Here is a 15,315-nt window from a genome sequence, read left to right as displayed (position 1 = left end):
TAGGGGTGCGTGATCAAAAAAGTTTGGAGACCACTGACTTAGGGGGTAGACAGTGCTACTTGATTTTTTTTTTTACCAATATTGTACTGATTTGTAAAAAGCCCTTAAGTCAGTATATTCAATCCTGCTTCCTTTGTCTTTGGAACTGGTCTGTTGCCTTTCTTGAGTTTAGGGTCTCTGGATTTCTTTGGGTGATATCTTTTGTTGCAATATCCATATTTAGTCTATAAGGTGCAAATCTACCTTGCAATCTTTAATTGGACCAATTGTATGATTGCAATAACATTAGATACGTTTTTGAATGCAAAGCATTCTTGCTCAGACCTGTAACTTGAGGAAGGCAGAATGACTTTACTGCTAGTAAGGTCGTTGTGAAATTAGTTTAAGAAGATATTAAATGCACATTGAAAAAGATCTCTAAATGTAGGTGACTGATGCCAAGAAATTATGAAACGCCATTAGAAGTGCCTAGATTGGGCTTTGAATTTCTCCATAGGTTTTATATAGTTACTTTAAAGTTGTTTGTGTTGCATATTTTTCTTAAAGAGTGAAGTGATAATGTCTTCTGTACACTTTTTTTTTTTAATTGGACAAATGAGCATATTGTTTCTGTTTCATCTCAAATTTTGCCCATCTTTGCTTGGAACATAGGACTGGAAGGAACCACTTAGGTCTTCAAGTCCAGTCCCTTGCTGTTTCAGGCAACCATATCATAGTGTCTTTCATATACTCATCATAACAGTCAGTGGTTTTTGCCTCAGTACTACTGGAAAGTTGATTTAGAGTTTCATAGCCTGATAGTTAAAAATCTTTTAAGTTCCAGCCTAAATTTCTTTGATAAAGAACCTCCTTTAGCTGACTGAATGAAAATGGAAGTATGCTGAAAAAACAGACTGCTGTACTCCATATCCTACTGGATCAAATAGCAGCTGTTGAATCACTTTTAAATGTGTTGTTTAAACCTATAAGCTCCACATCAGTGTATCTGCATAAATTGACTAGCATATACTGATTATCATTTTAAGTGCGTTGGATATCTAGATGTGAAAAGTAACGATATTTCAATAAGTTTTTTGTTGGAGCTAGTTTACTTGAAATGATAATTAAAATGGAAAGATCTGATGTTGAATGGTAAGTATTAAGTGAAGAGGGTAACTTGTAAGGAAGAGAGCTGAAGTAAAGGATTGGAATTTATAAAACTGCATCAGAATTTCCCAACTCATTGAATGTATTCATATATTATGACATATTGGGGATTACACTTTTCAAGAGGAATGTGTTACCTGAAGCATAAGGGAATAATTTATCCTGACTCTTTTTGTAGGGTAATTTGTATGGTTTATTGCTTTAGATCATTTGATTCAGATGAAGGTTTTTGAGCGCAAAAAAGAGCTTTTAGTATTTTGCTCTCCATGTTGTAGTTACATATTTACCTACCTACCTATTGGAGATGGACCAATATACTAATACTGATATGGGCTATGAGTAGATGTTTATAAAAATAGGCCTTCAGTTCATTCCAGCTGACCACGTGTGGAAAAATGTGTTGGGTCTAGAATTTTGCTGTATTCTTACAGCTGCATTATAAGAAACATTAGCTGCATGGCAAAATGTGTTTGAATACCTGTACTATATTTAACTTTATTATTACCTGAGTGATACCGAGGATCACCTGAGGATCCTTTTTTAACTGCAGTATCACCTGGAACTTTGAGAGTTCCAGTTATTGCTATCAGAGTAGGTGAGTTGGAAGTAGACTGGAAGTATCAGGGTATTTTACATGGGTGCTGTAGTCTCCTCCATCTGGTTGGTTTTCAGATGGCTAGTTTCAGCTTCCTTTTTCAGTTGCACCTTTGTGTCTATGGGCTTTAATGTAGCTGGGTGCATAGGGTAGTTGTAAACTGCAGTGGTGAGTTTAACAAGACCTAAAACCACAGTCTGTACAGTTACAATTTTTGGCCCAAGTGCCTTCTCCCTTCCAAATACTTCAACTTTTTTGGACTGTTCTCTCTTGCTGAGTATTTATTTCATCTACACAGAATGGGGGCTTTGGGGTAGGCTGAAGCTGTCATTTGTGTGTTCATATTAAAATGTGTTTTTTAAATCTCAGTTGACTGAATTTGGGTGTTTTAATTTTCCCTTGCAGGTATGTTGTAGGAGGTTGACCTACTCAATATATACAAAGTAGCTGATGTTGACTGAAGCACTGGTAAGCCGTTTTTGCTAATACGTTTACATATGATTTAAAATATATTCTCTGTGGATGTAGTGTTTTAACTTGATAAAAGTTTTTTATTTAATTTTTTTAAACTGACTTTAAGTATATTTAAAAAAAATGATTTTTGAAAGGACCAGAGTAGTAAACTCTTAATTTGGGGATTTTACACAAAAGAATGCAGTTTTTTACGTGGCATCTTACATGGCTCAGTTGCTTATTTTAAAGTCTCTTCCAGGTATTGTAGGATTTACAGTAATCCTTCTTTTTTTACTTAGTCCTTTAATGCATTAAATATATTACTTTCTAAAAGTACTGCTGTGTTTCATTAATGCTGTATTACACATTTGTAATACAGAGTAGCAAACGACATAGCCCAATGAACAGCGTTGTAAGCATCCTGTTAGGGGCTGTCCTTGCGTTCTCCAGTTAACATCAACAAAGGTTCTTCATCTTCAGCAGGCTGGTTAGTAACCATCTCAAAGGAATTTTCTTTTCTGGGATTGTTCTCATGTCTTTACTTAATTGGGATCAGAGGCCTTTAGCTTCACAAAGGACAATACATGATTTTGGGTGTATGAACTACTGTTTTAAAGAGGTAGTTTATAGGATCTCGTTTAGGAATAATTATCTGTGCAATCAACAGGCAAGATTGCCAGGTCTGAATAAGAGAAAAGGGTTGATAATACTTTGTAGGTATTATTACTGGATGAAAATGGTAGTGGCAGTTCATGGGGAATAGCATTTTGTTTTCAGTTTCTGGTTATCAAAAGAACCAAACTCTGGGGCAAGATTTTGCTGCCTTTAGTACGTAATTCTCTTGGGGTTCTTTCATCTGCCAAAATATCAGGCTTCTTGACTGTCTCTGTATAAACTTCAGGCACCTTGGTCCTTGCTTTAACCAGGGTGTTTAGTGCATTTTAAGGTCCTGCAATGACAAAATTTACTATTAAATTCACATTTTGCTACAGAACTGACTCAGATTATAATCTCTTCATCTTTCTTACTTTTGAAGATAATCTTCCAAATGTGAAATATTAACTGATTCAGTAGTGCCTTAGACTGCAGGCAGTACTTCCAAGATGTGAAGACAGTCCAGCATCTGTTAACTTCGAAACAAGGAGATGACATTCAGTCATCTTGATAGTTTCACTACTACTTGTATTACCACATTATCTGGGTGTTTCTGCTTACCTTGTAATGTATGTTGCCTTCTGTGCCTCCACAGGTGCCAAATACCCCATTGCTCTGCATGTGGTTGCCAAAGCTGCTCACTCTTCCTGATAACTTCCAAATTAGTCATTCTTGTCAAGACTAGATAAAGCTAGAGCATATTGTAAACGCAAAGTGAGTGGGTGCAGGTGTAGCACAGACCATATTTTAAATCTAAAAATAAATATGCTAGGGGCTATAGTATTTTATTTCTTTTAATTAATTTAAAATCTTCATTTTGATTAAAACTTCCCATGCCTTCAGGCAGTTAAGCGGAGTTCGCAAGCCTAGCTGTACAATCTAGAATTTGCTAGATTGTTGTCCTAGGGCTTGTGGGGCCTTGAGCTTGGTGACTTAATTTTTGAAGATTACGTGTGCTTTTTTTTTTCCTCAACTTTTTCCTGTTTGTACTGTTAGGTTTCTTCTTTCTTCAGTTTTATTCTGTGTTGTTTTCCACAGTGATACCTACATTTGGATCAGAATATGCTTTGCTGTGTTTTAAACAATGTTTGCACCTTGAAATTCCTTCTTGGAGGTTGCTTGTGCCACGTTATCCAGTAGAGACCGTTGTGCTGTGTTCATCACCTTCCTTCTTGCCACGCTAAAGCCTCTGTTTAAAAGTATAAGCATTTCTATGCTTTCTTGGCATGCCTCATACCTTTTGTGGTAACTTTTGCCTTCTTGTTTCTTATACTTTATTATTCCTCTAATTTGGATTTAAAAACTCATGTAATCAGGGTTCTTGTTTCTCAAGCAGTAATTTAGTGACACCTCAGGCATACATTGCGGAAGTCTTCTTTCTTTATGTAATTTCTTGAGTAGGCTGCATCTCAACTTGGAACCCTGAACCGATCTTAAGGAAGAGCTATTTTAACATGTATTTGTAAATTAAATGAGCACAACCTAATTTATTGGTCTTTGAAGACCTTGGTGTCATTTTTCATCAAGTTCAAAGGTAGATTAAGTTCACATTTTTCAGTGAGCTAATAGTTTGGGATTCAAGTTGTTTTTGAATTAGAAAAATGTGTGTGCTCACAAATAAACGTTTGTATTTGGCATTGGGTTCTCATTGCCATCTAGAATGCTTGGTTTCAGAGGTACTCCCCAGACATTACAGTTAATTTCAAAACATGAGATGTCAGCAAAAACTCTTGGATCCAACTTCAGGTAAAATAAAATCCAAGGAATCTGGGGGAAAATTTTTGTGAGCCAAAAATTTATATAGCCGTGTGTATGAAGTTGTCATGCTCATTGCTGTGCTATATGAGCACCTATAGTTAAAATCAGCATTGTCTCAGTGGGAAAGGAGCGAAACTGGACAGTCTCTCTTACAAAACCTTATCCTGGCAAGAGGTATGTTAATATCAGTGGGAATTGGACCCTCCCCCCCCCCCAACCTCTTGAAGTGGTCCAGAACCACATTGAGGCTTTCTGAGACTGTAAAAGGCAGTCTTATATTTTTCTTTTCCTTGAAGGTCTCATCAAGTATTGTTGAACAGAGAATTTTCATTCATTTCATTATCCTTCAGTGAAAGATGAGGTGACATCTTTGTACTAGTGTAAAAGTCTGTCACACCTCTGTCCATGCAGAGAAAGCCTACTTTGTAAATTTTGGCAAAAGTGAAGTCTTCTGACTGTTTGCTCTGTACTGTGGTAGTGTAGTGAAACAAGGATTTTTGACAGCTAAGGGAACAAACCAAGAACACTTAGGGCTATAACAGATTTCATTTTTGTTTGTTTCTGTGGGCTCTTGCCCATCTTTCAACATGGGGGCAAAAAGTTGGTTTGTGATTGTAAGAATATGATAAAATGAACTTAAAAATATCCAAACTGAGTTTAAACCTTTTCATAAAAATTGACTGTTCCTACTTAATGGATAGTTTGACATGAATTTTGGCAGTGTTGTGGGGGAAACTTACTAGAATTGCACTGTATACTGGCTAGAATATTAACTTGGTTTAGTCAGAAACAGATACAATAGCCAGTAGGCTGAGAACATTTTGAAATGTGGGTGGCTGTCTAGCCTACTAATTCTACAGAAGGATGTAAATAAAGTGTAAGCTTCAAGTAGCAAAATTTGACAACTATGTGATCATTGATTCCAATAAATACCTAGTGATTTTTAAAAGCTTACTGGAGGGAAGAATACATTCTGGGCAGACATTGTTTTTTTTTATCAGATCTCTTTGTAAAAACCATATAGAATAGACAAGTAGTCTGAAAAAATGTTAATTAAAACTTTTAGTATTAGATATCATGTCCAAATGAGCATAGCTTTTCAGTGAATGCTGTTAATATGTTGCCCTCTGCTATAACAGGTTTGGGAGGAAGGGGGTGGATCTTTCTACAGAAATACTAATGAGTGTATAAATGTGAAATTTGGGGATTCTTTTTAAAGGGTAATATCAATTATTTTATAATGAAAGATGTCTCCCCACTTCTTCCCCCCCATATCTGTATCAGCCTACTTGGTATAACCAAGTATGGCTGAACCAAAAGAAGTTAGGATTAGATGTCTTTCATCAAATTTACTTGCTTTTCAGGCAGAAGAATAGAATTAGATTTGCATAATTTGAAGACCAGACTGGTTAGCAAGCCAATGATTAAGCTTCCCTTATTTCTTAACAGAAGTAGTAAGAACTTAATGACTTGTTTATGTATTGGGTATTCGCTTAAGCCTTCATATTTGACTGAGGCAATTGATAAAACATGGCTATTCATTTTTTGGTGCCTTAGACGTAATTGGCTTTTTACAAAATTAAAAAAGGCCTATTTTTGGATGCCTAAACTACTTTAAATCTAGGCTTTTTGCATGTTTGATTTGATAAATTAGTATGAACTTAAACTCAGATAATACTGTTCTAAAATACTTCCTTGCTTGCCTAAGTAGTCATATTGTGTGAACAAAAAAATAAACTTGGGCTATGTGTTGTATGTTGCCCACATCGTGCAATGTAATCTGAAGCAAAACGGCAGGTCTCATTTCACTGATGTAGAAGTACATTGTAATAAAGTGGTGGAGAGGGGGACATTTTGCCCCTAGAGGAATGCTAGCATAGGGACCATGATATAAATGGCACTCATGAAACTGGGAGATGAACCTCTTCATTAACTTGTAGGATTTTTCACTTGTTGTGCATGGATATTTGAAATGAAAATGGTGGAACTTTCTTGATGAGGCAATCCCCCCTAACAAATACAAACCCCAAAAGCAAATTAGATGGCTGCACTCAGTTCTGTGGTGTTTTTCAGACTTTCAGAACCATTGCTGTCTAATATTCTAGAACTTTCTAAGCAGACCAAATACTGGTGGTATTAGTTGTAAAACTGAACTAATGGCTAAGTTAAAAAAGCATGCTACAAAAACCAGGAGGAAATAAAAGGTCTCAAAAGCAAAACTGGGATGCAAATAAACAAAATCAAGAGAGAATAATAATGAAAAACCTTTCTTACATTTTAAGCTTTTCCCCCCAGTAGATGGTACTTGCCTGGCAATGTATAGGTTTTTAAAGTTTTGTTTGCTATTCTGCCATGTAGTGGTTTCCTGTTTCAGTTTTGTCCACTGGGGTCAAAAATCATTTACAGAAGTAAAAAGTCCATTTTTTTTTCCTTGAAAGTCAATGAAAAAGATTGATATTGAACCAAATGTCCTGTTTTGATCTAAGTTACAGTGGGGCTTCATTTGCCACTTGTTGCTTTGACCCAGACTGCTGCCATTGCATGATGAGTAAATTTGGAGGGTTGGAGGAAGTGTGATTGGCTGGTGTGGCATCCTGATGGCCATGCTGAAGGCAGTTACTCAAAGTACTATAACTTGTACCTTAATTTCCATCTCATTTTGGCATTTTCCTTTCCCAGAAACCACGAAAATGATAATTCCATATATTTTCAAATGTTAATTGCATAGAAAATTGCCATGCGTTTCTTGTAGGCTAGGCTGTTGAAGCTAAGAAGGTGCTGTTCTAGGAATTTCTAGTGTTTTCCAGTAACACCCTGTCTTGGTAAACCTACCTTTTATGACTTTGGTATTTTGAAGTAGAGACTGTAATTCAAAATACCAACTTTAATTGTAACAAAGTTTACCTTCCACGTCAGAGCCTCATGAGATGGTCTATACTGACTGAAAGTACTTAACAGTAATAACTTGTTTACCTCAACTTGAGGTGAACATAGTATCACTTGTTGCTAGACTTCAAAACTCTTTTTACCTTATGTAATTTCTTATGAAACTATCAATGTGAAATTTTTTTATTCACGTTTTTAATTGTCCTCTCAATTTTTTTATTATACTTTTTTAAAAGGAAAAATGCTAATTGGCTATCATATTGTGGGATGTACTCACGTTAGCCTGTGACAAAAACAGGTGTTCTGGCATGTGTAATTAAACTGAACCAAATTCATGAAGCTTTAACTGTGAAATAGATGTTTCAAATGTCTTTGAAGAACAGTACTTGAATATCTCTGCTTTAGTTTAAGGATAAGATTACCTATATTCCAACAGCATTTTTCTTTTAATTTTTTATAAAGAATCCAGTCAGATGAAGAGTGTCAAATGGAGTCTACGAATGGGAAACCAAGATGGCAGTTCCACTGTTGATTGAGAGGTTGAGGAAATGGACTAATGCATGTGTGCTGTGATATATCCATCCAAGACAGGGGCATTTTAACATGGACTTCAGTATTACTAAATCAGAGAAGATGTGGGTTTGTGATCATCTTTCCAAAATGGACATTGGACTGAATTGAGTTCCTAAGGGTATTACATTGGTGAATAGAAGATGGATCTGTTGGAGGGGTGGATGTCATTTTTTTTTTTTCTTTTTTTCTTTTTTTTTTGCTTCAGGAGACGTTCACTTAACCAGGAACTTAAGGTGGCATCAGATGTATTGCTGCCTAATAAGACAAAATGTATTATTGTGCTATAACAAATGATTTATTTAATAAAAAATATTTTATACTTTATTCTTGGTTTGTCTTTTGTGGTGGAAAAAGTCTTAAAATGTATTGATGCTTGGGTATTTTAACTTTTTGTTTGTGTGGTAGTATAAAAATAAGAACTATTGAAATGTGATAAATGTTGAAGGCATGAGATGCTTCATTTGAAATGTGGTATTTGGTTCCAAGGCTCTTCACTTGGTCACAGTTTTCAAAAAGAGTCTGTTCTGGGTTGTGTTCAGGGGTGCAGCAACTACTTGAGAAAGGGGTGGGGGTGTTTGTTTGTTTGCTTGTTAATTTTGTTTTGTACTTGGTGAGTTAAAAATATTCAATTTTGTTAAACTTCAGGTTGCTATAGGATGGAACAAATTTCAAGTAAGGGATTTGCAATCTTGACAATAAAACATGACAATTGGCTTACAGTGAAGGGCCCCTCTTAACTGTGGTTGGTCTGACTGAAGAGTTCTTCCAACATCTCTGTTACCTTGTTTTACTTATTTGTCTCTAGCTGTGTGTGCGCTCACCCCTACTGAATTCTAAATGACTTTCCTGAACAGTATATTTTTAAAAATTGAAGATGGCTTGTGTCAAAATCTTGATTTATATTTGGGGTTATTTAAAAAAGTGTGCATGTCATTCTAAAAATCTATTTTTGGAGTTTTTTACCTTGGCTCTTCTAAACAACCTATTCAGATTTCTTCAGATTGGGTCTGTACAAAATGTCCAAAATTCATGTCTATCCTCTAATATACACTTAACTGCTTTAATAGTTGCCCTTTTACTTGCCAAAAATTAAGTAGAGCAATTCTGATCTGCTTTTTTTATTATTATTACTTGTAAAACACCAAAGCTTAACCTTTATGGACTTAAATTGACTATAAAAATAATGTTCAAAAATCAGTTTTTCAACTTACACAAAAAATTAATAAATTACTATAACCATCTGATCTAGAGAAACATTTTTATATTTGAAACTTCCTATTGAACTGGTAGTCCAATTTTTCCCCTCTTACATTGGAATATCAGGACAGACCTAGTGCTACCTATTGAGACAATGTAGACAAAGGGGTTCTTCCAAATGTTGCGACTTAATCATGTGGGTTGTTCATATTTTACTGATAAGTTGTTGGATTCTTTTTAATGTGATAGCGGTTGTACCAAACTGTTGTCTTGTGATGTTGAATATACATACTTGTCATCCAAGTTATGTGTTTCCACCATTTATTATATAGTGGAATTAAGTTCTGAGGTCTGTCTAAAAAGACGAATTTTCACAGTAGTGGATTTCCTGAATACTGTACAAATTCATTTTGGCATTACAATGTCTTTTTTTTACATTTATGGATTAAATTTTTTAATTTAGGAAAAGTGCACAGAGTCGCTAGCATTCTTCTATAAGCATTTGATCGATAGCATGTCAGTAAGTTGGTATTACAGTGTAGGAGATCAACCTATTCTAGTGAGTACTATTGGGGATCAGGCTAGATTGAAGAGATGGGATGGACTGACTGAGGGTATGGTTGGGAAAGATGTGGAGGAGTTAAAAGAGAACTTCTTGGTTTTGCTGGTAGAAGTTGATGCTTGCATTGGTTGAGACCCTGTGCCATTGATGCACTCAGTATGAGACCAAATCAGAACATTGCCTCAAAATCTGGACCACTAATGTCTTGTTCCAGCACCTTGTGTAATCTATTTAAAATAGTGTGAAAAGCCCCTGTGACACTTACTGGCAGGTTATTGCTCCTCTGTGTGGACCAACAAATGGTGGTGGTGGAGGAGAAGGGCATGGTGTTGTGCTTAGGCTTCTTCCATTTCCTCAGTGTGGAGTTTTTCTCAACTCCAGGGTGCTGTATCTGAGAACTTGGCTGGTTTGGCACCACTCACCCTGGGCCCTGAACACAAGGTGGCTGTGCAAGTGCCACTCCCAGGAGTTTTGAAGGCTGTTCCTAATAAGAATGGGTTAAGAAATGGGACTGGGGGATGGACTTGCAAAGATGGCAGCCTTCACAACCATGCCTTGAGTTGCTGCAGGAAAATGAGAGCTCTTGCAATTTTGCTCCTCTCCAGCAGAGCCACCAGGGAGGCGCTGTGGAGCTGAGCAGAGTTACCCTGGCTAGCTGCTTGCTCAGGGCTGGAGTGGCTGCAGTCCCCAAGCCTGCAGGCACTCAGTGGCAACTGGAGGAAATCCCCCTTGCAAATGGCCTTGTAACCCCACCTATTTGAACTGCTCCCCACTGGGTGGGGTGGACAACCAAGGTGGGCACTTGCTGAATCCCTGCCTCTTAGCCCCACTTCCAATTCTTTCAAAATGGCTTGTTCCAGCAGCACTTCCTGTCCAGGGAGGAAGTAATTTTAGCCCAAGGACTGAAATATTTAGCAAATCTTGACAACAAAAGGAACAAATTGCATTTTTTGCTGGGTGGCAAAGGGTGCTTGAGCCAGCTGGGGTTAAGGTGCCCCTCCAGCTGGGGTGGTCTCGGGGAGCCAGGGGCTGGGGGGTGGCAGGCACCCTTGAGGTGGAGGCTTTCTCTTTTTTTGGTAGAAATGAAGGGGTGGGTCTATGGTACATCACCTGAGTTGTGGGGTAAATGTAGAGAGTGTCAATCAAAGGCAGAGCTCAGAGCTGGGAAGGAGCTCTAGATGGCGGCTGTGCCTTAGAGAGAGCGCGCTCCGCTCCGTGCCTTCCCCGACACTTTACGCAACTTTCCCCAACTTTCGGGCAGCCTCAGGGGGCCCCCACGGCCCCTTGCCTCTCCTGGGCACCGGTCGGGGGCTGATCGAGCCCTTTTTGGGCAGAAAAGCACATTTTGAGGGCACTCTTTTCGTGCCTTGCTGGAAAGAAGAAGCCGTGGAGAGAGCCCAGGTCGTTGTTTTTCCAGCTTAGAAGCCATGGCGTACCTCCATTTTTGTGCGCTCTCCTAATGAGCTTTTTCCCCCGGACATTTTTGGTACTAATTATCGCCTCTCCTGCTTTAACAGCAACCTATTTTGTGGATTAGCATCTATTTAATTGTTTTTCCTTGCCGTTTTTGTACGTTTTTCTGTTCGATCGTTTTCCCTCGAAATATTTTGGATCTAATGTTTTTCCACCACCCGAAACTAAAATCGCCTGGGTCCTGGCGCCGGTGCATGGATCAGGTAGGTGGGCAATTAATAATCCTCGTTTTCCAATTTCTGCCGTTTTCAGTCCTTTGATTCTTTTTTTTCCGACGGATTTGAGCTGCCTTGGGATGACGCAATAAAATACAGAGATTATTTGCATCCACTGTTACTTTGGGAAAGTTTGCAGGATGGTCCTCTGGTGTGTGTGTGTGCTCCTCTCTCTCTCTTTTTTTTCCCCCCCTTCTCAAAATGAATATTCTTGTTTTTAAATCTCCGTTTTCCCGTGTGGATTGGTGTTGTGTATTGTTATAACAATATCATTGCAGCGTCAGGACTTTGTTCCTGCTAACGAAAGCCAATGAGACAAACTGGGACCTTACCTTTCTTTCAACTTTTGACAGTAAATACCTGGGCACAGGACTTCAAAGCAAACACAGACACCCCTCACCCCCCTTAATATTTAAGAATTAAAAGATGATGAGAAATAAGGACAAAAGCCAAGGAGAGGAGGGTTCAGTTCACAGCCATGCATCGAGGTATGATCTGTCAACTTTATTTTATTTTTTTGTAAAAACCTCTGAATACACTGTTTACCTGGACAGCCCTGGGCTCCTGTCAATACTTAATGCAGAATATTTTACTGATTTTGATTCTTTTTTGAGGAATGACCTTGAGATTGTTAACATGCCACACCCTAAATTTTTTTTTGGTAGCAATTTCTGAAAGTTGTGTTGTGACTTAAGGGCCCATGTCACAGTCAAAAGGTAATGTACCTTTATACAAGGGAGTCCTTTTCTCAGTGTTATGTTTTTTATGTTTCTGAATTTCAGTTTTTAGGTTTTTGTGCTGTGAAAAATGACCTTGTCGGTTTAGCCATTGCTGCATTGCACCATTTTACATACAAGGCAGATTTTTCTTTGAAGAATCGCAGAAGTCTAAACTTTAACTGAGGGCCATACAGAAGCCTGGTAGTAGTAAATTATAGTAAATAGACACTAGAGGAAGTTAGATGAATGAAAAAAACCTCATTTTAAAATATAAACTGAAAAGTGTCTGTTTGACTGACACCCCTTTCTTCAAATTTTATTTGGGCTTGTAGAACTTTGATACTGTTTAGGTATTTTTAGGATATTTTGATACAATTTTACCAAACTTTTCCCCTCGTGGTGGTAGTATTTCATGCTCATAATATATAACCTGAGATTGTTAATGGGAGCCTTGGAGTCCTTTGATTGTTTTTATATTTTTGCTCATTGTGGTTTTTTATTTACTTTTATGTAAAGTAATACAATTCTTTTCAGATTTTGCAAACTTAACCTTGATTTAGGGACGAATACAAAACATTGGAAAGCTGTTTCCATTTGATGGACATACAGAATATATTTGTAAAACTTCTCATTTTTGTACTTTAATGCGTGTTTGTTCTAAAATGAGTCTAAAATTTTTGCACTGCTCTTCTGTGGCTTGTAAGTATGCTGAATTTTGGTTTTGTGTTAACATAATTTAATTTATGGCTTGTTTTATTTTTTGAGTATTTTTTTTGAAGCAACTCAACAATAAAATCATTCTCCACAACTATCTTTTGTATGACATGTGCACTATATAAGGTTAATGTATACGAATGCTGTTCTTGATGGCCAGTATTTAATCCATTCCCGGACATGAGAACTTGAAATACTGGGATAGAACCATGTTTCTGATGAGGTTATTTTACAAGAATCCTTTAAAATGTGCTCTTGCATAGTATTTGGGTATGCTTTACAATTGCAATGAAATAAAAGAGGTCACAATGAAATAGGTACTATCGTTTGATTTAAAATGTTTGTTGGATACATCCGTTTAAAAGGATATTAAAAACATACTAAAATAGCACTTTCAAGGGCTTGCATTTTAAAAGTACACTATATATTGTTTTCCAACCTTAATGGCATTCTTTTACTGTAACTAATGGTTGTGAAATGCATCTAAAAGAGGTCGAATGGGCTTTACTTAAAAGAAAAGTTGGTTAGCAGTTTAATTCAGATGTCTCTTTAAATGTGCATTATCAGTTGCAAAAGCAGCAGCAACAATAATTTTTATGGTAATCTGAATAGAGGCATTTCAGAAGTGTGACAAACGTGTTAAATACAAAATGAAGTTTTGGTGATACCTAGAGATAATAGGGAACACAGACACACAACCTTCCGTTCTTTTTCTGCCCCTGAGGTCTTATTTGCATAGTCTGGCATGCAATTTTTGCTTTCTTGTAAATCGTGTGTTTAGCCTCATTGATCAAGCTGTCTGTGTGACACCTGTTGTATTAAACAAAAGTAAAAAAAAGGTTACCATTTTTCTGCCCCCTTTCCCATCCTCACTAGAATAAATTTACTTCTGGTAACATTCACTCGCCTGAAGTGTGGGAACAATTGAACAGAACCTATGAGTGAACCATGTCAAGCTTATTTTCTGAGCTGTGAGTCAGCTGAATGTCGTAAAACGTGCTTTACTTCCTGAGGTTGAGTTGTAAGATATAGGAGAAATGATTTCCAGGAAGTAAAAGCCTGTAACTTGCTTTACTGTAACACTGAAACATGTTGATGTGTGCCCATAGCATGCTTCTGACCAGTCATTTGTCATTTTTTTTTTGTGGGACAAGTTCAGAAACATGTCAATAATGTTTGAAGTCACATTGTATAATTTTGATTGCAGGCTGTAGTGATGGAAATGGGTGGGTAAGGTGGAAGTGACTGGTGCCATTGATCTGAGCTTCTGAAAAGCAAAAATACAGGCCTAGAAAAAGTGTTGAACCTGAAGACACTCACTGTCTGTTGAGTACTTTAGTACAATGACTGGGGAATATGATAGGAATTGTCACACTTGCATTTCCAGCCCTAGGAAAGCAAAAAAACATATGCCAAGCCAGCATACATTCCTCTGAGAGTTGTCTTGAAACAGAAATTATCCTTGAGGGAAAATGATGTGAAATTTAACTCTTTAACAGCTTCCAAGTGTGAACAAGTCTGCATTTAGATCATTCTTGGGGCATTTGAGATGAATAGCAACACCTGTCTGTCACTATACACCCAGCACACTTTGCTTAACTATCACTATTAAGGTTCACTGATTCCATTTAACTTTCTAAACCCAATCTAAAACTACCATGTTGCAGAGATACCAACACCTGTCCCTAACCTGAAGCTTAAGTACTGGAACAAAATTTTGATGGTAGTACTATTTAAAAAAACAAAAAAAAGAAAGCTGTCATCTTCTGCCTTTTTTGAAAAAAACCAAACCAAAACCTCCTTTTCAAATCAGGCAGAAGATGCCAGATTATTATTTTAAGGGAAGATGTGGTGAGGAGGAGCAGCTACACAATACACATTCTTAATGTCACCTTATGTTTAAAAGCTGCTCTCCAAAGTACAGATTGTGATACATAAGGCATACCTGTAAATCGGGGAGTGGGAATTTTGTGTGGAAAGAATGGGTGACACGCAAAGATGCATTGATTGCATATGTGCAACTTTCCTTAAATTCTTGGGCATTTCTTTAAGGTTGATCCTTTTCTCTCAGTCCTAGTGCAAAGGACTGTTTGTGTGTCTCTGTGGAATACATGAGCCGCACAAACAGTTGCCTGTCCTTCCAGCTTGCACTTCTGCAGAGCATAAAACACAGCTTGGCAATATTTGTTGGGAGTGGGTCAGCGTTAAGCCTGCTTTCTGCTCAGATATGCAAGCTTTAGAGCCGTAGCAGGGCTTATTGTGTGGAAGTGAGCTGCAGAGCACTGCAGCCTTGCAAAGCAGAACAGGCTGCGTTTCTGTGGCAGCCATTTTATGAAGATGCAGTTTCATAGAAAAGGGATTTCTTTTTTT

The 15,315-nt window shown here is 37.4% G+C and overlaps 1 protein-coding gene and 1 long non-coding RNA gene across 12 annotated transcripts in view; both read left to right on the top strand.

The window, feature by feature from the left end:
• The window catches only part of LOC109288490, a 20,013-nt gene extending 11,624 nt beyond the window's left edge, over nt 1-8,389 (top strand). For all 7 annotated transcript variants that reach the window (XR_002095162.1, XR_002095165.1, XR_002095164.1 and 4 more), the window contains 2 exons: nt 2,147-2,209; nt 7,955-8,389. This is a non-coding gene — a long non-coding RNA (uncharacterized LOC109288490). The remainder of the gene's footprint in view (nt 1-2,146; nt 2,210-7,954) is intronic.
• Nucleotides 8,390-10,955: 2,566 nt separating this feature from the next.
• The window catches only part of CHD2 (chromodomain helicase DNA binding protein 2), an 83,846-nt gene continuing 79,486 nt past the window's right edge, over nt 10,956-15,315 (top strand). For 2 of the 5 annotated variants that reach the window (XM_019504038.1, XM_019504034.1), the window contains exons 1-2: nt 10,957-11,500; nt 11,866-12,000. In XM_019504038.1, the coding sequence (XP_019359583.1) occupies nt 11,939-12,000 (62 nt within the window). In that variant the 5' untranslated portion in view covers nt 10,957-11,500; nt 11,866-11,938. Of the gene's footprint in view, nt 11,501-11,865; nt 12,001-15,315 lie in introns of those variants that run through there. The other 3 variants (XM_019504036.1, XM_019504037.1, XM_019504039.1) reach the window with 3 other exon arrangements.

The sequence above is a fragment of the Gavialis gangeticus genome, unplaced genomic scaffold (genome assembly GCF_001723915.1).
Source record: "Gavialis gangeticus isolate Ggan-Ray unplaced genomic scaffold, GavGan_comp1, whole genome shotgun sequence".
Classification (NCBI taxonomy): domain Eukaryota; kingdom Metazoa; phylum Chordata; order Crocodylia; family Gavialidae; genus Gavialis; species Gavialis gangeticus.
Note: the sequence above shows the minus strand (reverse complement) of the source record. Positions and strands in the feature narration are given on the sequence as shown.